Here is a 25,792-nt window from a genome sequence, read left to right as displayed (position 1 = left end):
ATATAATATTTAGCCATTTCAGGTTTTCTGCAGGTTTTTTCAAGACAAATTTAAGACTTTTAACACTCTTTAGGATCATTATGAATGAAATTTTAGACTCATACTGGACTAAACACAAAGGATTGTTTCTAATGGCCTGGTTACTCCTGTAAATAGTTTTTGTATTAATAGAAGAACATGTAAAAGGACGTGTTGCTTCAGTTTTCTTTCCCTGATAAGGGAATTTAATGAGAATTTACTGTAAACATGTCTAACAGCTGTTGTAAAGCAATAAAAAAAAATTAATTATTTTAAAAACAGTTTTGAGATGGATTATTGGTGATTGGGAGTGAGCCTGATTGGGTTATTTTACTTGGACATAGGAAAATTAAGACCTTTTAAAAATGATTTAAGACTTCCAACACAATATTGCAGTGAATTCAACACAATCTCACGGCAATTCGTAACTTTTTGATTTAGTGGCTAATTCGTATGAATTTGTACGTATGAATTTAGTACGATTTTTTCAACACCCAATGACGGTTGGGGTTAGGGGTGGGGTTAGGTGCCACGCCTCCTTTTTTAAATCGTACATTTTCGTATGACTGAACTCGAACGAATTAACCACAAAACTGGCAAAACGTAAAATACTTGCGTTTCCTCGTGAGATCAGGCTGGTGAATTTAAGGCTTTTTAAGACCCTGTGGACACCCTGCTTTTGTGCATAAAATTACAGTGAAGTAATCACTAAAATATGTTTTTGATCTTTTTGAATGTAGTAAAATTTTGAATGTAGTTAAAAGGGTAACATAATCATTTGAATTCAAGTAAAATACAGTTCACAAAAATACAACTTGAATAATAAAATAAAATTACTCAAAAACTTTTACTTTCAAGCATGTCACACACTGTAAAGATGTATATGACAAAAAGACATGACCACAAATGTTTTAAGTTATTTTCACTTGTTTTAATATGTTGATCAGGTTTCAACTACATTCTTTAAGTTATAAGAAAGTTTAACTTCATATTTTTGATCAGTTTGATTGATGTATTGAGAGAACTAGAAACGTTCATTTGATTCAACAGCAAAAAAAATCAAGGCAGCAATAATTGTTTTACAGTACAGCAGAATGGGTCGATTCAAACTAGTGAAGGATCCAAGTGACGCTTTTATTAAACATAGCGGTAACCCAGATTATAATGAAGTATAATTCAAGAAAAACACAGAGCAAAAATTGAAAAAAACGCAGGTGCTACATGAACTTGAAAGTTCCTATCAGAAAGACCCACCCTCTACTGACAAAGTCCAGAATTTGGCCCCTATTGACCTTATTCTAAAATGCGGAAGTGCGCCTGTTTTCGCGATTGTTTTAAAACTTCTGATTCAGTCGTCTATGCAAGAAATGACTAGGAATAATAAATGGCAGAAAACGGTCAAACTACTTGCTCTACAAACAAGTGTTTGCATGACTACACAGACCAAGTAAAATAATTTAATAGGAAAATATCAGTTTGAAACATCAAACAGCGAAACGAGCAGTTTTTAATATCTAAAAATGAATGGAAGTGAATGAGACCGGAAGTCTCGATTCAAAAAGATTCAAATCGCTGCGCCCGCTCATCGGCAAAGAATAAGGTGAATATGAGCTCAGTTGTGCCATTTTGACAGTATGCCATCATACAATAACTGATAAAAGAATGCTTTAGGATTAATTTGATTTTTAATTACTCAAACTAATTCTGACAACCAATCAACCAATCATTCAATCAATCATTCAAGAAATCAATCAACCAACAAATCAACCAACCAACCAACCAATCATTCAATCAATCATTCAAGCAATCAACCAACCAACAAATCAACCAACCAACCAACCAACCAACCAACCAACCAACGAATCAACAAATCAACCAACCATTCAATCATCCAAGCAATCAACCAACCAACCGACCAACCAACTAACAAATCAACCAACTAACCAATCCATCAACCAATCAACAAATCAACAAGTCATCCAATCAACCCATCAATCAATCAATCAATCAATCAATCAATCAATCCATCAACCAATCAACAAATCAACAAGTCATCCAACCAACCAATCAACCAACCAACCAATCAATCAATCAATCAATCAATCAATCAATCAATCAATCAATCAATCAATCAATCAAGAAATCAATCAACCAACAAATCAACCAACCAACCAACCAACCAATCATTCAATCAATCATTCAAGCAATCAACCAACCAACAAATCAACCAACCAACCAACCAACCAACCAACGAATCAACAAATCAACCAACCATTCAATCATCCAAGCAATCAACCAACCAACCAACCAATCCATCAACCAATCATTAAATCAACCAACCAACAAATCAATCAACCAATCAACAAATCCATCAACCATTCAATCATCCATGCAATCAACCAACCAACCAATCCATCAATCAACCAACCAACCAACCAATCCATCAATCAACCAACAAACCAACCAACCAACCAACCAACAAATCCATCAACCAACCAACAAATCCATTAACCAATCAACAAATCAACCAACCATTCAATCATCCAAGCAATCAACCAACCAACCAACCAACCAACCAACTAACAAATCAACCAACTAACCAATCCATCAACCAATCAACAAATCAACAAGTCATCCAATCAACCCATCAACCAATCAATCAATCAATCAATCAATCAATCAATCAACCAACAAATCCATCAATCAATCAACAAATCAACCAACCAATCAATCAATCAATTAACCAACCAACAAACCAAGCAACCAAATAATTAAAAAATCAACCAACCAATTAGCCAATTAACCAACCAACCAATCAATCAACATTTATCACAAATCACATTTATGTATGTATGTATGTATATATATATATATATATATATATATATATATATATATATATATATATATATATATATATATATATATATATATAATCAAACAAATCATCCTCTTTGTGCTGCAATAATATCTCAACTTAAGATATAATAGAAATTGTTATAAAATGGATTGTGTAATGTGTTTAATTTGTGTAATAGTGTATTGTGACCCTGGACATTAAAATGACATTGTGTCAAAATTAGAAAAGTCAAAATATTTATTCGTCAAAAATAATTCAAAGCAAGGTCATGTTGAAGACGTAAATATATCAAAACTCGGAACTAAACTAATTAAAACTTTTGTTTTAAATATTAGAAATACACATTGAACTGAACACTTTAAAGGTGATTTCTCAATATTAGATTATTTTTAACCCTATAAGACTATAATATTTGACCCTATAAGACCTAATAAGATAGTTGATCCTAATAAAATTTTATTAAGACTTGGATTTATGAAGATGATCTATGAATCTACATTTCCAAAAATGTAGTTACACTTTTGACTGAATGTGCTGCAATAATATCTCAATATACTACACAATATTTAAACACGGATTCTGTAATGTTGTAATTTTGTAATATTGTATTTGACATCTTAATCTTGACGATAAGCAGCTCGTTACAGCAGGTGACCGGGAGTGGTGACCGGCAGCGGCTCGCTGGAGATTCGTCTCCGGGACAGAAGCGCCGTTCCCCGGGCAGTTCTCCGCCGTGTCCGGCGCCTCCAGTTCCCCCATTAGATCATTTACCAGAAGCACAGACGACAAACTTCTGCCTCACCTCACCGAAAACGCACACAATACAGCCGAAAGCACCGCAATTACACCGGTAAAACAGCTGAGGATGTAAACCAGCTTCTGACAGGTGACGTGATGGACGTGAAGTGAAGTAAAATCCCGCAGCAGATCACCGGTGATCATCAACCCAGCGCATCTTCGCGTCGGTTACCGGTAAAAACAACGAGCTCGAGATAATGATGAGAATAGAAGCAAAACACCGCGTTTACCTGAGAGATGGTGAGAGAGAGCGTTCAGCAGCAGCTTCAGTCCTGACAGACAGTCACACACACACACACACACACACACACACACACACATACATACACACACATGACATCACCGCTTCACCTCCACGCGCGCCGGATCCAGGAGCGTCCTGCGCCGCTGCTCTCAGCCAATCAGAAGAGAGGACGCTGCGTGACAGACGCTACGCGCGATGTCAAGTCTTCACAATCACACATCAATAAATCAGACTTCAAATAATTAAAGCACAGTTTAACAACCAGCACACACACACTATAAAAATAGCTGTGACGAGACAAAAAAAAAAACAGACAAAAAGAGGCCGTATTGGTGCCAGTGAACAGGCCTAAATGAACATTTAATATTTTAATAAATTTGCACAGATTTCAAGCAAACTTCCTACACGTTGATATTATGGGATGTGGTTTGCATAATGTTGAAAAAGTAATATTACTGTAAAAAGTAGGCTAATTAATTACCAATTACTAATGAATTGTATTTTAATTACTTTCCTAATTACTTTGTCTAAAAGGCAACTTAATTACTCAATAAATACTTTGATTTGATTGCAACTTAATTGTTTTAATGTAATACTTAAAAATGTTAAAGAGCGCCTATTACACAAAAATCACTTCTATAAGGGGTTCAAACCCAGTTGTGTGTCAGCAGTGTGTGAATATCTCCAGCCTCTAATGGTCAACATATATTTATTGTTTTGTCTATAATCAGACTTGATGAACACAGTCTGCAGAAACACTTTGATTGACATTCTCCCTTTGTATGATGTCATCAGAGGGGGAAAGCCCCGCCCACTAGTGTCCATCTCTTCCTCATTAGCATAGGACGTTAGTCTTGTGTTTAAATCTGCTACTATGCTGACACACAGGCATCCATAGCTCCGCCCTCTTCTGAAAAAAGAGCACTCATTTGCATTTAAAGCGACAGTCACCAAAACAGCACAGTTAAGGTCAAAGCCTGAAAGGGTCAGTTTCAGAGAGCTGGAGAACATTATCTGTGTGCTGTTTTGAGCTGAAATGTCATAAACACAGTTTAGGTCCTCTTGTATAAATACAAAACATCTCAAACTAATAACACCTAATTTTTTTTATTTACCTACTGCAATTCTTGGACAAATCAAACCTTCTTTAGTAGAGAATTTTTATGCATAATATTTGAATAACTATATATATAATTATATATATATATATATATATATATATATATATATATATATATATATATATATATATATATATATATATGTGTGTGTGTGTGTGTGTGTGTGTGTGTGTGTGTGTGTGTGTGTGTGTGTGTGTGCACAAACACAGAATTACTGTCTAAATGTACACTTTTCTTTTTCATTTTTATTTATATTTAATGAAGTAATTTCTCAGCATGTGCAATTGTATTGATAAATTCTTTAGCTAACAAAAGAAAAAAAAACATTATTTTATTGTTTATTTATATGGTATTGTTAAAAACACAGCATTTATAGTCCGCATGAACCGCAAGCTGCGACCGTTTTTTTTTTTTTTTTTTTTTTAGAGAAACAGAATATTAAATGGAAAAAGTGGGCGTGGCTACTGGGAGCTGATTGAATGTAGTAAAGTAGGCGTTTCATTTAGAAATATGCGGAAAAGAGTTTGTGGAGAGTTATTACACCCTAACAGACTCCTCCTGCTCACCATTTCTGTTTGATGTCAAAACTGGCAGCTGGAGGGGCGTGGTTAAGCATGTTGTTCCTTCACTTTGGTCAATGGGTGACGTTTGGTCCTCCATTGCTGCCACTGGCTTGCTTGGCTTGGGACTTGTGGATCTGCGCATTGATGGATTTGCTCTTCAGTGTGTCAGCGGGGAAATTAAAACACACTCAACTGAACTACAGCTCTGTAAACTGGACTGACACTGCTTCAGTTTACTAGAACTTAGGCGGAAACGACAATCTGCAAACTTTAGATGTTTATATCTTCTAAAAGCTAATTGTCACTGTTTAGTTGAAGTGTTCATCAGTTTTGTCTCGACTGAAGCGTCCGTAGCATCTCTCAGTGTGTCTATAACTCTGAATAGACTAAACACAGCTTTTTTCTACTTTAAAACAAAGAAAAGCCTCCAAATTAGTGCAAAAATAAACATTTATTAATATAAATATTCAGATTTCAGCCAGCATTAGCGGTCAGGTTATGAAGCGTCAAGCTCATTTCAGGACACTCCTGTAGGCCAATGAAGACAGATGAGGACAGCAGTGACCCGGCATCTGTCAACACACACACACACACACACATGCAGACACACACAGACACAGGAAAACAACACCTCAAAGAAGAGATCTGCATCATAACACACAAGCCTGCATTAAACAGAAGTTTCTAAGACATTTTGACCTTTTGAGTTTGTTGACGTGCTTCCAGCTGAAACTGAATATTGAGTAGGGGGCGGGGCTTTATTTTTCCTCATCATTCCCTCAGAGCACACTAACAGTGAAAGGGGCGGGGCTTGGAATATTGTTTCTGAAGGCTCAAACTGACATCAACAGTGTGAGATTGTGACAGGTCTGAGGGCAAAAGGGGTCCAACCCGGTGCCAGTGTGTACCTAATAAAGTGGCCGGTAAGTGTATATAGTTAAAGTCAGCATTATTCGCCCTCCTGCGATTTTTTTGTTTTCCCAATCTTTCCCAAATGATGTTGAGCAGTTTCAGGAATTGTTCACAGTATTTCCTCTAATATTTGTTCTTCTGGAGAAAGTCTGATTTGTTTTATTTGGGCTAGAAAAAAAGCAGTTTTGATTAGTTTTAAAGCCATTTTAAGGTCAATATTATTCGCCCCTTCAGCAATATTAGTGTTGGATAGTCTTCAGAACCACTGTTATACAATGACTTGCCTAATTACCCTAACTTTACCCTAATTACCCTAGTGAAGCCTTTACATGTCACTTTAAGATGAGTTGAAGAAATCTCTCAGTAAACAGAAATTAAGGGGGACATATACAGGAGGGTGAATAATTCAGACTTCAACTCTGTGTGTGTGTGTGTGTGTGTGTGTGTGTGTGTGTGTGTGTGTGTGTGTGTGTGTGTGTGTGTGTGTGTGTGTGTGTGTTTACCTGCACCCCCAGTCTGGACAGGTAGCGGTTTCTGACCCCGAACGGAGAGAGAGGCTTCAGATGATCTTGATCACCCACAGATTGACGAGGAGCACGCAGACGCTGCACATCCCTGACACACACATCACAACTGCACATTTAACACACTCACAGATGAACGGACTCGCGCACCGACACACACACTCTCTCTCTCACACACACACACAAAAATATACACAGTGATGTCCATAAACATTTGGACATCGACAGAATTCAATCATTTTTGACTCTATACAGCAACACAATGGATTTGAAATGATGTGCTTTACCTGCAGACTGTCAGCTTTAATTTCAGGGTGTTTACATCCAAATCAGCTGAACGCTGTAGGAATTACAACAGTTTGCATATGTGCCTCCCACTTGTTAAGGGACCAAAAGTAATTGGACAATTGGCTTCTCAGCTGTTCCATGGCCAGGTGTGTGTTAATCCTTCATTATCCCAATTACAATAAGCAGATCAAAGCTCCAGGGTTCATCTCAAGTGTTCTGTTAGCATTTGGAATCTGTTAGTCAACTCTAAAGATGAGATCCAAAGAACTGTCACTATCAGTCAAGCAAGCCATCATTAGGCTGAAGAAACGAAACAACCCCATCAGAGAGAAAGCAGAAACATTAGGAGTGGCCAGAACCACTGCGTGGAGCATTCTTAAACATAAAGAGCGCACCGGTGAGCTCTGCAACACCAAAAGACCCGGAAGACCACGGAAACATCTGAAGAACTCTCTCCCTGCTGAAGAAAACACCCTGCACAACAGTTGACCAGCTTAAGAACAATCTCCAGGAGGCAGGTGTGTGTTATCAATCAAGGGAAGACTACACCAGAGCGTTCACCACAAAATGTAAACCATTGGTGAGCCTCAAACACAGGACGGCCTGATTAGAGTGCTAGAAAAGTCTTCAGAGTGCTGGATCAACCTCCTCTGGACAGGTGAGACCAAGATCAACTTGTGCCGGAGTGATGGGAAGAGAAGAGTGTGGAGAAGGAGCTGCTCATGATCCTCAGCAGTGAAGCGTGGTGTTGGTAGTGATATGGCGTGGGCATGTGTGGCTGTCAATGGAACATCTTTCTCTTGTGTTTATTGATGATGTGATGCTGACCGAAGCAGCAGGATGAATTCTGAAGGGTCTCAGGGAATATGCTCTGCTCATATTCAGCCAAATGCTTCAGAACTCATTGGACAGAGCTTCACAGTGCAGATGGAGAATGACCCAAAACCAAAGAGGCTATGCAATGGCCAAGGCACTCACCTGACCTGAACCCCATTTCACTCGCTGAAGACAAAACTGAAGGGAAAATGCCCCAAGAACAAGCAGGAACTGAAGAGTTGATGTAGAGGCCTGGCAGAGCGCCATCAGGAATGAAACCCAGCGTCGGCTGATGTCTCTGAGTTCCAGACTTCAGGCTGTAATTGACTGCAAAGGATTTGCAATCAAGTATTAAAAAGTGAAGTTTGATTTATGATCATTAGTCTGTCCAATTACCTGGACGCCTACCTAGGAAGGTGTTCAAGGCATGTCCCACTGGGAGGAGGCCTTGGGGAAGACCCAGGACACGCTGGAGGGACTATAGCCCCTTTCACACATACAGACCTTTCCGGAAAATTGCCGGCAATTTTACGGAAAGGTTGTATGTGTGAACAGGTCCTTTTTGAAAATACCGGTAAATTCGTTCTGGCTATTTTCCGGAAAGAGAAGTTGTAACATTACCGGCAATTTGCCGGAATGCTGCGCTGTGTGAACGCAGAAGGAAGATTGCCGTAATAAGCGCGTGCACGTCTAGAACGTGCTGACGTGAGACGTCTGCTTTAGCCAATCACAACAGTCAGACGCATTTACGTCCGCGCGGTTTATGAGGATAAAAGCCTTTGAATATTTTTCCAGACACATTTAGCTGCTAGAAGTTAGTCAGATCACGTTTATATGTTCTCCTTAATGCCAACTGTGTAAATAATCATTGATGAGATGCTTATGATAAGCCGTTGTTTGTTTACCTTCAAGCTTTGCGTGCGCATATGAGCGCCAGCACACGCAGATAATATGAACATCTCGACATGCGAAAGTGATCCTGCGAAAGTTGTTCACAATATTGATCATCCACAGAGTTTGTAATGTAGTCAAATGTTTACAAACACAAGCGCAGCCGTTTAAAGCTCATTTCTGCTTAATGATGTCAGAATTTACCTGTATTTTGGAATGGATGTGTGAATGCTCTTTTCCGGAAAATTTCCGTAACGTCCTCGCCTGTGTGAACAGGGCTGTTTTGAATATACCGGTAAAGTCGTTCTGGAAATTTTCCGGATATTTACCGTATCATTGTGTAAAAGGGGCTTATGTCTCTCGGCTGTCCTGTGAACGCCTTGGGATCCCCTGGAGGATCCCCAGAGGGAGGTCTGGGGTTCTAAGACTGCTGCCCCCGCGACCCCAGAAAAGTGGCAGAAAATGAATGAATGAATTCTGTCCAATTACTTTTGGTCCGTTAACAAGTGGGAGGCAAACATGCAAACTGTTGTAATTCCTACAGCGTTCACCTGATTTGGATGTAAACACCCTCAAATTAAAGCTGACAGACTGCAGGTGAAGTCATTTCATTTTAAACCAACTGTGTTGATGTGTGGAGCCAAAACTGTTCGAATTGTGTCGATGTCTCAATATTTAAGGATCGAACTGTACACACTCACACACACACACACACACACACACACACACACACACACACACACACACACACACACACAAGCAAGGAACTCACTCTCACACACACTCAAATGGAAAAAAGCTCTGCGCTATTTTTATTATTCAATCTTACCCTGCGCTGCACCCACACCCATAGACTATACAAGTCTAAAGAAATCAAATCAGCTTAAATCAGTGTCCACAAGTCAGTAAAATCACACAGTTGAGTGTGTGTGTGAACGAAAGCAGAAGTCAGTTGTTGTTGTTGTGGATCAATACTCTTCATTTGTGCTGCGCTGCAGTCTCGTCATGCTAATGCTAACGCTACACGCTTATAGAAACCAGACCCAAACATACATGTCATATACAGGCTGAGCAGTAAGACAGAGAATTAATCATGCAGAAATATACACAAATATGAATCTAGACATGGATCCCGCCAGAAATGTTCAGAGTCATATTTATGAAGGTAAATCAGTAAACAAAAAGTCAAACAAACACTGGTTAGCGTCTGTTCATATCACACTGTACCCGCGCAAATACACAAAGACTCTCGGTTCCCATATAAACACATTAAAGGCTGACCTCAGAACATTGAATATTCAGAAACATGCTCAACAGCTTAGTCCCTTTATTCATCAGGGGTCGCCACAGTGGAATGCACTGCCAACTATTCCAGCATATGTTTTACACAGCGGATGCCCTTCCAACTGCAACCCAGTACTGGGAAACACCCATACACTCACATTTACACACACTCAAACGCTACAGCAATTTGGTTCATTAATTCCCCTATAGCGCATGTGTTTGGGCTGTGGGGGAAACTGGAGCACCCGGAGGAAGCCCACGCCAACACGGGGAGAACATGCAAACTCCACACAGAAACACCAACTGACGCAGCCGAGGCTCGAACCAGCGACCTTCTTGCTGCGAAGCCACAGTGAGCAACCGTGCCGCCTTATTTTTGTGCAGACAAGCTGAATTTAATGTGTTCAATTTAAAGGGACCGTCACCCAGAAGATGATTTACTCTTACTTTACGCCCGATTCACACGAAGCTTCAGCGTCAGCGCTTGACAGAGGGCATAACTGAAGTTGGGGCATACGTGATCGTCATAGCAGCGTCAGCCAATGAAATTAGTCTGCAATCGGCTACTGTCTGAGCTGGTGTATTTGCATACAGCGATCTGATTGGCTGACGCTTCCGTAGGCGCTTAAAAAGTTAAGAAAGTCCCAACGTCTGCAGCCAGCAACTCCACTGAAGCGGCGCCGACGTATCCACAATGCAGTTCAGCAACACCTGACATCGATACGCTGGCGGTTCATTCCACTGTGGCGACCCCAGATTAATAAAGGGACTAAGCCGGAAAAAAAATGAATGAATGTTGCAGTGGTGATGTCAAGTCGTCATAACAAAGACATCTCAAGCAATGCCACCTTAATAACCCAGCTTACCAGAAGACATGGATACATCCTCATTCATCAGACCTCTCGTGTCATAATTATAAAGGTGTCCTGACTTATGAATTACAAAGGGGCCTTATGAACACCCCCTTCAAATCAAGTGCAACCCAACACTTGTGTTACTGTGCAAAACAATAGAATCTGATTAAAAATCCATCAGTAATAAAAGTAAGGCAAAGACTGGATCAGGATGATGTGGAATGATGATGCCGACTCTCAGACATGCACACACACACACACTTAAAGTGCTAAAGGAGTTTCGGTCAAACACTAGTATGAGCTTCTGGATGTTTCCCTGAGACAGCGATGAAGAAATGTCCTTCGTCCCATTCAACAATAACAACACAAAAAAATCATTATCACTTTACTTTGATGGTCACTACTGCTAAATGTTAAATTTCAGGACCTAAAATCACAAACCCTGGCAATCCAAGTCATTAAAACGCAAGCAGTTGCTAATTCAATGTGTTATTTTTGTGAGTTTGTGTTATTCGACAAGCTTTTGATTTCAATATTTTTGGCATTGATTTTGTTCCATAATTATCAATCAACAATGTGTTTTGTGGGACCATCAAAATGAAGATGGCAAAACAATCTTGTGACGTTACGTTCATCCCAATCAAACACATTTAATCCATTACTACATCAACACGATTATTAAAATAACAAACATTCATTCCTTCTTAAAATCATATTCAATTTATAAGCGTTGCATTACTGTGTAATATCGTGTGTATGACACTGCAAACAAATGCTCATCTTACACAGAGTTTTCATCTTGTTTCTATTCCAAATATATATAATATAAGCAACAAGTAGTCTCGATTTCAGAAATAATGAGTCAAAATATAATCAAGTCTTAAATCAATTAAGACTTTCCTTAAAACATGCAAAATAGTCTGCCAACATGGTACTAGGTTTCACCAAGTCAAATGTACGTCTTTTTAAGACCAATATTATTAAGATTTTAAACTTGCAGGTAACAATTTCACATTTAAACATATAGAAATCTAAAAGCTTTTGCCAGTCAAACACAGCACAGCCATCACAGCGAAATGGAGAGATTTAAATGGACATACCGCGCATATCGAGTTATGCACTCCCTGATAAACATGCAAAGTGTCTATTATTATTAATATATTGTATGCACTTATGAAACGAAAGTTTTTAAGTAATTATTAGCAGGTTATTGATGAAGCGAGTTAAAGAGAATAGCTGGGGAGAATCGCGTACAAGCAATGACCGTGTTTGTAGACATTCAGGATGCACGCGCAGGGAGGTGGCAGAAAAAAATTGGGAGCGCTAGCATTTACAGCGAGGGAATGACGTCCGATGCGGTACAAAGTTGTATTAGAGATAAGTTATATTGATTACATGTTGTATATATTATTTACCTAATGCTTTCAGTGTATTAAAACAGCTCGTCACCCAGTGATAAGCACAGTGATTCAGCTGAATTAACGTTACAGTAAGCGGCGTTCGTCTGATAGTCCCATCTGCGATAGCACCCTCCCAATGGATATTGGAGAAGTCGAAATGTCCGAGCATCCAGCCCCAAATATACAACTCTCTCACTGAAACTCCACGTGATTTTACAAGAGAGAAGTTAAACGCCTACAAGTCTTTGGATGTCAACAATGTTGTTCTGTGTGGTCATGTGCAGAAATAATGCTCCATGATGACCACATTCAACACTATGTAGAGCTAAAAACCGAGATTCTGCCTAGCCAAAGACAAGGAAAGAAGACAGAGCCGTACAAGACCTGGGTGATCATCAACAAGCAGAACTACTGCATTCTGACAGCCAACTGCTCCTGTACGGCAGGGTATGTGAACACACACATAGAGGTAAAGTTGGTTTTATATTCGCACATTCTGACTTTCTCCTTAATAAAATTATTTCATAAAAGTGTTATTTGCAAACTCTAAATACTGAAATCTTATAAGCAGCCAATGGCTATCAAAGTACAACACTGTTCACGGTCAAATAAACAGTGTCTATGTTGTTTTCAAGTCACACTTGCAGCTTATTATAAACATCTGCTGAATCATTGCTGCAATCGAACACCAGTAATGTGTCTGAATTTGGCATCCTACCACACATCACCACATGTTTGCTACTGCAACCGGTCCCTCAACGGTTGACTTAGGTTGGCAATTCATCTATACAAATTAATGCATTTCTGTCAGAAAACCTTCATTTTCATGCCTATTTATACATATTACGTCCACTCACACTTACTTCTGTAAATAGTTTTTGTGTAAAAAGAAGATCATGTAAAGGGATATATTGCTGTTATTATCATGATGAATTGTTTTCAGTTTTCTTTTCCTGATCAGGAATTATTATAATTTTATACATTTTTTAAATGCTGTATATTGTCTCACAGCTGAAATAAACATTTCTGTGCAATACCTGGACAGCTTTTGAAATTAAGACCTGTTTAATTGGTTTAACACTATATTTATGTGTATCTAGGATTTTTTAAAAGCCTAAATTTAAGAGTTTTTTAGACCCAGCGGACACCCTGGGGTAAGAAAAATAATCTTATGTCAAAAGGAAAAATAAGATGACTTTGCTTACCCCGTTGTCAGATTATTTTGCTTGTTTTAAGGCAAAACTCACTTAATTTTGACTCATTATTTCTGAAAACAAGACAATACTCGCTGCATGTCTAGAAAATGCTTCTTGATTTGAAAGTTTAGATATTTGGAGTAAAAACAAGACAAAAACTCATCGTTTTTTTTTTTTTTTGCAGCGCACATGGTAATGCATTAAAAATAGTTAAAATAGTAGATTAAATTCTTTAAAATTAAAACGATGCATGTTTTTGCTCTCTCCGGACTACCACAATTGTGTTTAAGAGGTAAAATAAGTCACAAAATCTTGTGCAGTGTGTTTTTGTGACCGTCCGGCTGTTGTGTGGTGTTTAGTTCACAGGAGAGCTGCTGAAGTGAAGGATTGTGGGAGTTTGATGCCGATCTGAAACGCTCAGTGACGTGTCTGAAAGAGTTCAGTGCAGAAAGGCCCAAGTGAAGGACAGAAAACCAGAGAAGGAGAGAGCGATCACCTGAAACACACGTCAACAACGTTAGCTGCGTTTCGGTGGCCAACAACATCAGTCACTCATCATGTACGTTTAGTAATTGATAAAGCACATCCAGGAGGTTGTTTTCACAGATCAATACGCGGCTGTATGAATTTGCATAGTCATTCGTGACTACGCAAGGTCTGTTATTCCTAGATAACAACCGCTAAATAACACAGACTCATCCGGGAACTGAAAATCACCTTGATTGTCAGTGAATGCATTCACCTCCATATACTTTCATCCACATTTTAACTGTGTTTGACTGTTTGGCGCCATCTAGTGTCTAAATAATGCACAGGTTAGCATATACTCCATTCAGTTGATTTATTTTCTGATAGCTTTGCATTAAATGAAAGGATTAATAAACTATTACAGCTCAAAACAATATTTTGAGTCTATTTTTTTATGTTTTGTGGCAAGTAGCCAGTTAATTCGGATGGTTGTTTTCTCAGAATAAAGACTTCAGTCTTGTACAACAGTGCTGAGCTTCACAGCGGGCTGCTGATAAACCTGTCTGTCTTTATTCTGCGATAACAACCTCCTGCATGTACATTATCCTGCTTAGTACTCAGCTACTTGTTAAGAAATTTAATTAGAAAACACTGATCTGTAATAGTTTATTAATTATTTACTAAATGCTGACAGAAATAAAACAGCTGATGGAGTATACACTAACCAGCGCATTATTTAAACACTAGACGGCATCAAACAGTCAAAAACAGCGGCGTGACTGACAAGCATATGTGAATGTATTTACTGATGGTCAAGTTGCTTCTCAGTTCCTGGATAAGTCTGTGTTATTCAGCGGTTGTTTTCTGGGAATAAAATACCTTGAATTGACACGGCTGACCAATCAGAATGCAGTATTGCACTCGTTTTCTAATTAGTTTATGAATGAACTTAACTATGAACAAAGAGACTGAAATATGAACACATATCAGTTGTTGATGTGTGCAGATGTGCTGTGTGTGTGCGCGTTTTCTACAGAACTCACTCAGGTTTGGCTCTTTTGGATCGTGTGGCGGCTGACAGGTTCAGTCCTCCCTCTGTACACAAGAGAGAAGTGCGTGAAGAACAGCTCTATATTCAATTCAATTTGATTTATATACTGTTTTTTACCATGTAGATTGTGTCAAAGCAGCTTCACATACAGCTAAAGTCAGAATTATTCGCCCTCCTGTATATTTTTCCCCCATTTTCTGCAGATTTCTTCAGCACATTTCTAATCATAATAGTTTTAATAACTCATCTCTAATAACTGATTTATTTTCTCTTTGTCATGATGACAGCACATAACATTAGACTAGATATTCTTCAAGACACTAGTGTTCAGCTTAAAGTGACATGTAAAGGCTTCACTAGGGTAATTAGGGTAAAGTTAGGGTAATTAGGCAAGTCATTGTATAACAGTGGTTTGTTCTGGAGACAATCCAACACTAATATTGCTGAAGGGGCGAATAATAATGACCTTAAAATGGCTTTAAAATTATTAAAAACTGCTTTATTCTATCTGAAATAAAACAAATCAGACTTTCTCCAGAAGAACAAATATTAGAGGAAATACTGTGAACAATTCCTGAATCTGCTCAACATCATTTGGGGAATATTTGATGAAGAAAGAAAAACTCACAGGAGGGAGAATAATGCTGACTTCAGCTGTGTGTGAAGTTCTGGTGTAATTGTAATTTCTAGTAAATTGAAAGTGCTTCAGTCCAGTTTCCACAGGTGTAGTTCAGTTACAGACGTTACCTTTGTAATAATCGAAGAGATACAGCAAGACCACTGCCAGCAGAGCCACTGAAACAGGAGAAACACACACTTAAGGCAAGGCAAGTTTATTTATATAGCACATTTCATACACAGTGGCAATTCAAAGTGCTTTACATAAACAAGAATAAAAGAAACAAGTCAAATAAAAATAAAAACAAATAGTAAAGATGAGTAAAAAAACAAAACAAAAAAAACGTACTTACTTGCAATATAATTCCTCATTTACACTAACAGTGAAACAAAGCGGCAAGCGACTGTTAATTCAAAGGCTCATGAAACATTTGACAAAACAGCAACTCGCTTATTTTCTTGCCATTTTTTTAAAAAACGAAAGCGAGGCTGCGGTGAGGAGAAACCCAGAAGTATAGGTTCAGTACTGTAAACATTGCAACAACATGCTGTAGACTACAATCCTCCATGATTTCAGTGTAGATGGGGTGTAAACATCACTTTAACATCATTCAGTTCAGTTTAATTGAATCAATTAAAAGCATATTAGGCATCAAACAACATCATAATCTCTTTAAGAGTAATATGCTTAAGTGTCCTCCTAGGCTTCAGCTCATGGCACCAGGTAAACACAGTGGGGGCTTTCCTGCTTAAGCCTATGTAACCCTGTGAGTGATAAAACACCCCAAGACCCCGTGTGTTTACTCACTGCACAGGCAGGCGATGAAGAAGACCTCCAGGAAGAGATATCCTCTGACGTCCAGTATACTCCCGGCAGCGATGGACATCACGGCCAGACCCAGATTCTGGATGGACTGCATGCTGGACAACAGGTCAGAGCGGAGTTAAGGCCCGTTCACACCACGCACAATAATGATGAATATATATATTCGTATTGATGAACGATAATGATCTGTTTATGTTTAGACGATGCTTTTGATTCTGCATTATCTCCTGTAACCAGCAGGTGTCCTCAGTGACTCATCTGACCAGTGAATGCAGCTCATGTAATCAATCGAATCAAACCGATTACATCAAGCACAACAGAAGGATAAATATATTTGTGGGCGTCACGGTGGCGCAGTGGGTAGCACTACCGCCTCACAGCAAGAAGGTCAATGGTTCGAGCTTCGGCTGGATCAGTGGGCGTTTCCGTGTGGAGTTTGCATGTTCTCCTTGTGTTTGAGAGGGTTTCCTCCTGGTGCTCCGGTTTCCACCAAAAGTCCAAAGACATGCGGTACAGGTGAATTGAGTAAGCTAAATTGTCTGTAGTGTGTGTGAATGAGTGTGTATGGATGTTTCTAGTGATGGGTTGTGGCTGGAAGGGCATCCGCTGTGTAAAACATGTGCTGGAATTTGGCGGTTCATTCTGCTGTGGTGACCCCTGGTTAATAAAGGGACTAAGCTGAAAAGAAAATAAAGAATGAATGGATGAATATGTGTGTCCACACAGACGAACGATAAGTATCTGTTCATTATTAGATTCTGCATTATGCCTTGTCACCAGCAGCAATTGACTGTGAATCCAGCAAGCGAAGTCAGCTCTCCTGTATTTTCAACACAAACACACTGAAAGGCTTCCTGCACTACTTTTATATGTACATTTTGATTTCCCAGCATGACTTTCATAACTGCCATACATCATTATTTCCTATGCTAGAACCAATTGTTTCCACTATAGTCATGATCTTTAACTAATCTTTTTAAGGAGGGCTAAACATCCTCAGTCTGTAGCTTTAAATAATGCCTTCATTTTCTCTGCATTCTGATTGGGTATCGGGTGTTTTAATCTTCATCAGCTGATAAAAATCCTCCTGAAAGTGACGATATCGTTCCACTGCATCTTTATTGTGCTGTGAACTCTGCTACTCTTCAACAACTTTACCTTCATTAGTTATTGTGGTTGGCGTGAGCTTGCCTTAATGTGCAAGACAATCGTGTGCCATTTATCGTTCAGACTTAGCGTACATCATTTCATTGGGTGCATCAGATCACTCACAATCCGTAGGCCGTCCCCAGCTGATGCTCCGGCACCACAAACGCCACCATGGGCCACAGAGCGCAGGCCAGCAGAGAGTAAGACACACCTAGGAGAGACTGACAAACGCAATCACATTAACCAGACCACAGTTATGCTTTGTACAAGAACACTACAAGTCATAAACAAAGGTACGTAGCTACAATGAGGACTAACTTTAATTTAAAGTCCAATTTCAACTCAGAAATTTGAGTAAACGATGAGAAATGCTTAATTTTGGGGTGAACTATCTTTTTAAAGGGCACCTATTATGCTAAAATCCCTTCTATAAGGGGTTTAAACCCAGTTGTGTGTCAGCAGTGTGTGAATATCTCCAGCCTCTAATGATCATCATGTATTAACTGTATTGTTTATAGTCAGACTTGATGAAAACAGTCTGCAGAAACACTTTGATTGACATTCTCTCTTTGTATGATGTCATCAGAGGGGGAAAGCCCCGCCCACTAGTGACCATCTCTCCCTCATTAGCAGCCTTGCGTGAGAAGCAGCCGTGTGTCCATTACGCATTAGTGTTTGAGCTGCTGAATGTCATGTCAGCATAGACTAAGAGGATTACAGATGTGGAGTTTTAGATGAATACTGTCGCTCATAGAGCTTGCTGCTGATGCGATTGATGATGTCACTGCAGTTTACCATGGCGATCCAGGGGTTCCAGAAGGTGAAGGCGAGCATCATGTGGGACAGCAGTGTGGTGATGACAGCCAGCATAACCCACATGACGTTCCTGCCTGTTTTATCAACCAAAAAGCCCAGCAGAGGAGATGCAGGGGCGGAGATGATGTATACCACACTGCAGCGCGCGCACACACACACACACACACATACACACAGGTTTCAAGTGTCATTCAAATGTTTACATGTCTAAACTCACATCTGTATAGATTTACATTATTAACTTGGCATTGACCGGTTTGTTTGTGTATTTGTGTGTATTTGTGTGTGTTTGTGTGTGTGTGTGTGTGTGTGTGTGTGTACCTGTTGATGGCTCTGGCCTGCACAGGAGTAAAGCCAAACTTCTCAATGAAGAAAACTCTGTGAAAATAACAAACCTGACTCAAACTCATGCACCATCATCATCATCACTATCATCATCACCATTGCCATAATTAAAAAGTTGGTTGAATGATTGATCATCATCATCACCATCATTATCATCATCACTATCACCATCGCCACCACCATCATCATCATCACCATCATCATCATCATCATCATCATCATCATCATCATCACCATCACTATCATCACCAAAATCATCATCATCATCATCACCAGCATAATAATCACTATCATTACCACCATCATCACCACCACCATCATCCTGATCCTCACCACAACCATTACCATCATTGCTATCATCATCATCATCATCACTATTATCACCATCATTATCATCATCACTAATCATCATTAAAAATTTGATTAATTAAGCATCATCCTCACCATCATCATCAGGATCATCATCACCAGATCACCATCATCAACACTATCATCATGATCCTCATCCCTACCACCATCACTATCCTCACTATCATCATCATCATCATCATCACCCCTATCATCACCATCATTAAAAGATTGATTGATTGATCATCATCATCACCACCATCATAACCATCATCATAATCACCATCACCATAATCTTTACTACCAACATCAATATCAAAATCCCTATCATCACTACCATCATCATCATCATCACCACTATCATCACTATCATCACTATCACCATGATTATAATCACTATCAACATCACCGTCATAATCACTATCACCGCCATCACCATTATCACCATCATAATCACTATCATTACCACCATTATTGTAATCACCATCATCATCATCACCACTATCATCATGACCACTATCATACCCATCATCATCAGCAGCAGTACCCCTAACATCACCATCACTATCATTATAATCACTATCATCATCGCCATCATCACTATCACCATCATCATCATCACCATAATAATCACTCATCACCATCATCATTATAATCACCATCATCATCACCATTATCAGCAGCAGCAGCACCACTATCATCATCATCATCATCATCATCCTCATCACCATCATCATCATTTTCACCACCATCATCACCATCATAATCACTATCATCATCATCATCATTATCACCACCATCATCACCATCATAATCACTATCATCATCATCACCATTATCACCACCATCATAATCACTATCATCATCATCACCATTATCACCACCATCATAATCACTATCATCATCATCACTATTATCACCACCCTTATAATCACTATCATCATCATCATCACCATTATCACCACCATCATAATCACTATCATCATCATCACCATTATCACCACCCTTATAATCACTATCATCATCATCATCACCATTATCACCACCATCATAATCACTATCATCATCATCATCATTATCACCACCATCATCAACATCATAATCACTATCATCATCATCACCATTATCACCACCATCATAATCACTATCATCATCATCACCATTATCACCACCATCATCACCATCATAATCACTATCATCATCATCACCATTATAACCACCATCATAATCACTATCATCATTATCACCATTATCACCACCATCATCACCATCATAATCACTATCATCATCATCACCATTATCACCACCATCATAATCACTATCATCATCATCATCACCATTATCACCACCATCATCACCATCATAATCACTATCATCATCATCACCATTATCACCACCATCATAATCACTATCATCATCATCATCACCATTATCACCACCATCATCACCATCATAATCACTATCATCATCACCATTATCACCACCATCATAATCACTATCATCATCATCATCACCATTATCACCACCATCATCACCATCATAATCACTATCATCATCATCATCACCATTATCACCACCATCATCACCATCATAATCACTATCATCATCACCATTATCACCACCATCATAATCACTATCATCATCATCATCACCATTATCACCACCATCATCACCATCATAATCACTATCATCATCATCATCATCATCACCATTATCACCACCATCATCACCATCATAATCACTAACATCATCACCACCACTATCATCACCATCATAATCACTATCATCATCATCATCACCATTATCACCACCATCATCACCATCATAATCACTATCATCATCATCATCATCATCACCATTATCACCACCATCATCACCATCATAATCACTATCATCATCACCACCACTATCATCACCATCATAATCACTATCATCATCATCATCACCATTATCACCACTATCATCACCATCATAATCACTATCATCATCATCACCATTATAACCACCATCATCACCATCATAATCACTATCATCATCATCATCATCATCACCATTATCACCACCATCATCACCATCATAATCACTATCATCATCATCATCATCATCACCATTATCACCACCATCATCACCATCATAATCACTATCATCATCATCATCACCATTATCACCACCATCATCACCATCATAATCACTATCATCATCACCATTATCACCACCATCATAATCACTATCATCATCATCATCACCATTATCACCACCATCATCACCATCATAATCACTATCATCATCATCATCATCATCACCATTATCACCACCATCATCACCATCATAATCACTATCATCATCACCACCACTATCATCACCATCATAATCACTATCATCATCATCATCACCATTATCACCACCATCATCACCATCATAATCACTATCATCATCATCATCATCATCATCACCATTATCACCACCATCATCACCATCATAATCACTATCATCATCACCACCACTATCATCACCATCATAATCACTATCATCATCATCATCACCATTATCACCACTATCATCACCATCATAATCACTATCATCATCATCACCATTATCACCACCATCATCACCATCATAATCACTATCATCATCATCACCATTATCACCACCATCATCACCATCATAATCATCACCACCACTATCATCATAATCACCATCATCATCATCATCATCATCACCTTCACTATCATTATAATCCCTATCATCACCATCATAATCACTATCATCATCATCACCACTACCACTTTCATCGAAATCACCATCATCAGCACCATCACCACTGTCTTTACTATTAACATCATCATCGCCATCATCACCATCATCATAATCATCACTACCACCATCATAACCATCATTGCCACCATCGTAATCATTGTTATCATCATCACCCCCAAAGTTTCCATCGCCATCACTACTATTATCACCATCGTCATCATCACAGTCATCACTTTTACCACTATTATTATCATCACCAACACCATCATCATCACCATCCTCATCATCATAATTTACCACCATCATCATCCTCTTCTCTCTTCGTGTCACGCATTATGTCATGTTTTTAATTCCTTCACACACTGATCATTGCTAAACTCACTGTCCCAGTCCGATGAATGGGAAGATGGCCACATAATACGCCACACAGATGATGAAGATCAGCCAGAGGGAGACCGAGAAGTCCTTGACGTCCGTCAGCTTGATGACTTCACCTGCGCGCACACACAGACACACACACACTCTTAACTCCAGCTTCTAGTGTATGTGTGTGTGTGCGGTGTTGATCATCTCACCAGTTTTGCCCTGCTCTTTATTGAGGATCCTCTCAGCCCGTTTGTCCAGAAAGCCCAAAACCAGAGCGCAGATGAGAGAGAAGAGACACGTGGACGCCGCTGAGAATCAACACACACACATCAGACAGCACATTACTAGACACAACACTGCATATCCTGTGATGTGACTGTTGCAGACGCACACGTTGCAGCATCAATGCTGAAACCATATATTGTGCAGGCCTACCTAAAACCCTTTTATTAATATAATTTCTGCTCAAGTCTCCAGCACCTCCATAAAATCATACATAAATGTAATATATCATTATAATTTAACAAAAACCTTCTGAAATCACATTAAAAACCTGCTGAAGGTGATAAATATCAGTGTGTGAGAATGTGCTTTACTTGTAACCTGGAGTTTGTGTAACACATTTACAGTTAAAGTCAAAAGTTTTCGCCCTCCTGTGAATACTTGTATCGTGTAAAACAGGGTGATGTGTTTGAGCATGAGGATTGAAACACTCTTATCTGGCATTAAATCAGAAATATGAGAGAGGAACAGAAACACTAGTGTGTGCTTGAGCTGACAGAAGTTTGACACGGACAGAAGAAGTAAAAGCAGAAGTGAAACATGAGCACACGACTGACTGTAACAGCAGCTGGTGTGTGTTTATTACTGCACAGATTACATTCACAGCTCCACAGGTGCACTATAAGACTAAAAGTATTTTTTCTGTATATTTATAAATTTTATTTTACTTATTTAATGTAAACTTTAATTTAATTTATGTAATTAGTTACATTTATTTGATTTATTTTTTCATTTTCTTTCATTTCTAATTTAAGTTCTTTATTTATTTGATTTATTTCATTTAATGTATTTCTTGAATTTCTTGATTTCTTTATTTGTTTTATTTAAATTCTTTAATTGATTTAATTAATTTCTTTACTTGTTTCATTTATTAAATTTTATTATTTCTTTAATTTCTTAATTAAGTAAATCATTTCATTTCTTTAATTGTTATTTTGTTTCTTAATTATTTTCTTAATTTTTTATTTCTTAATTAATTTTATTTCATTTATTTTATTAATTTCTTAATTAATTTCTTAATTGATTTGATTTCTTTAATTTCTTTATTTACATTCTTAATTTATTTCTTAATTAATTTCTTATTTTTTATTTCTTAATTAATTTTCATTTTATTTCTTTAATTTATTTTTAATTTCTTAATTAGTTTCCTAATTTATTAACTTTTTTTCTATTTATTAATTAATTAATTACATTAATTTCATTAATTCCTAATTAATTGATTTGATTTCTTTTTATTTCTTTATTTACATTCTTAATTAATTAATTTAATTTCTTTAATTAACTTATTCAATTTCTTGATTAATTATTTTCTTTAATTTATTTCTTTAATTTCCTAATTTCTAAATGTATTTATTTAATTTCTTTAATTAATTTCTTTAGTTTCTTAATTAATTAATTTATTTAATTTCTTAATTAATTAATTAATTTTCTTTCATTTCTTAATTTATGTAATTTTGTAATTAATTAATTAATTTATTTATTTATTTTCTTTAATTTCTTAATTATTTTTTTAATTCATTTAATTTATTTATTTACTTTCTTGATTAAATTAATTAACTTATTTATTTATTTTATTTTTTATTTCCTTACTATTATTTACTAAACTTGAGGGAGTGTACATAGTAAGTAAACAATCATTTTTAGGTGAACTGTGCCTTTAAATCCTAAAAATGAACATTAACCATTGATAATATAAATTCTGTAACATTTGGGGGTCTCACCGATCATGAGTGTTATCCCGAGTGTAGTGGGTCCTGCAGAGCCCATGCTCATCTGAATACGGCCGTACACCCAACCAATCACATTCATGTTGACCGTGCTGCCCTGAACACACACGCAAACACAGACAAGACATATTTAAAGACCACCTATTATGCTAAAATCACTTCCATAAGGGGTTTAAGCCCAGTTGTGTGTCAGCAGTGTGTGAATATCTCCAGCCTCTAATGGTCATCATGCATTAACTGCATTGTTTATAGTCAGACTTAATAAGAACAGTCTGCAGAAACACTTTGATTGACATTCTCCCTTTGTATGATGTCATCAGAGGGGAAAAGCCCCGCCCACTAGTGACCATCTCTCCCTCATTAGCATAGGACGTTAGTCTTGTTTTTTAATCTGCCACTATGCTGACACACAGGCATCTGTAGCTCCTCCCTCTTCTGAAAAGAGCACAATCTCATTTGCATTTTAAAGCGACAGTCACCAAAACAGCACAGTTAGGATCAAAGCCTCAAAGGGGCCGTTTCAGAGAGCTAGAGAGCATTATCTGTGTGCTATTTTGAGCTGAAACTTCACACACACACACTAGAGACACTTTTACATCTTGTATAAAGCGGCATAATTGTGTAACACACACACACAGTGCTTACCAGTCTGGCCATGCTGAGCTGCAGGCCGAACACCAGGTTGAGCTCTTTCCCTTTAAACCAGTTGACCGCATACGTGTTCTGAGCCACAGCCAGAGACTCGCCACCGATCCTGAACACAGCAGATGATCAACGCTCAACACACAAACAATGAAACCCCTACAACACAACCCACGCTGCTCACCCGAACACAAAGCGGCCCACGTTCATCAGCCAGAAGTGATTGGCCAGAGCGCCGGCGGCGAATATGATCTGAAAACAAGAGCAGGGTCAGGATTCACACACGGAGGAAGAGTTTTAAAATCTAAACACCACAGCAGAAGGACTGCAGGTAACATGAGTCAGCACTGTAGACTACTGAAAGCAGTAAGGACTGTAAATCTGCCTATAATGACGGTTATCCAGCTGAATATATGCAAGGAACGGAAACTTTTAGTTTGATTTAGTGATTAATGGAGGTTCATGAGGCTCCTTTGACAGTATAGATGGGGTAATATTTAGTTTTAAATCAAAATATAGTAGCGCTGTGGAAGGAAATTGCTTAAGAAATTCATTCAGAGTTTAGTTTTTCACAGCAGACATGCATAAAGCACCAGAGTATGCCTAATTTTACAACATATTGCATTGT

The 25,792-nt window shown here is 38.2% G+C and overlaps 1 protein-coding gene and 1 long non-coding RNA gene across 2 annotated transcripts in view; one reads left to right on the top strand and one right to left on the bottom strand.

Moving 5' to 3' along the window:
- Nucleotides 1-5,465: 5,465 nt before the first annotated feature.
- On the top strand, nucleotides 5,466-11,190 carry LOC147833544 (uncharacterized). Its single transcript, XR_015508996.1, has 4 exons — nucleotides 5,466-6,488; nucleotides 6,552-7,476; nucleotides 7,541-8,463; nucleotides 9,383-11,190. It is a non-coding gene; the product is annotated as an uncharacterized LOC147833544 (long non-coding RNA).
- The window catches only part of mfsd1 (major facilitator superfamily domain containing 1), a 21,346-nt gene continuing 5,373 nt past the window's right edge, over nucleotides 9,820-25,792 (bottom strand). Inside the window, 13 exon segments of the mRNA NM_001037426.3 lie at nucleotides 9,820-12,384; nucleotides 12,432-14,265; nucleotides 15,281-15,332; nucleotides 16,036-16,083; nucleotides 16,715-16,827; nucleotides 18,005-18,102; nucleotides 18,677-18,833; nucleotides 19,019-19,075; nucleotides 22,530-22,641; nucleotides 22,723-22,821; nucleotides 24,517-24,619; nucleotides 25,168-25,276; nucleotides 25,349-25,416. Of these exon segments, the coding sequence (NP_001032503.3) occupies nucleotides 14,262-14,265; nucleotides 15,281-15,332; nucleotides 16,036-16,083; nucleotides 16,715-16,827; nucleotides 18,005-18,102; nucleotides 18,677-18,833; nucleotides 19,019-19,075; nucleotides 22,530-22,641; nucleotides 22,723-22,821; nucleotides 24,517-24,619; nucleotides 25,168-25,276; nucleotides 25,349-25,416 (1,020 nt within the window). The 3' untranslated portion in view covers nucleotides 9,820-12,384; nucleotides 12,432-14,261.

Source organism: Danio rerio, chromosome 15 (assembly GCF_052040795.2).
Source record: "Danio rerio strain M-AB ecotype USA chromosome 15, GRCz13ab, whole genome shotgun sequence".
NCBI classification, from domain to species: domain Eukaryota; kingdom Metazoa; phylum Chordata; class Actinopteri; order Cypriniformes; family Danionidae; genus Danio; species Danio rerio.
The sequence above is the reverse complement of the archived record's forward strand: the minus strand, read 5'-3'. Positions and strand labels throughout refer to the sequence as shown.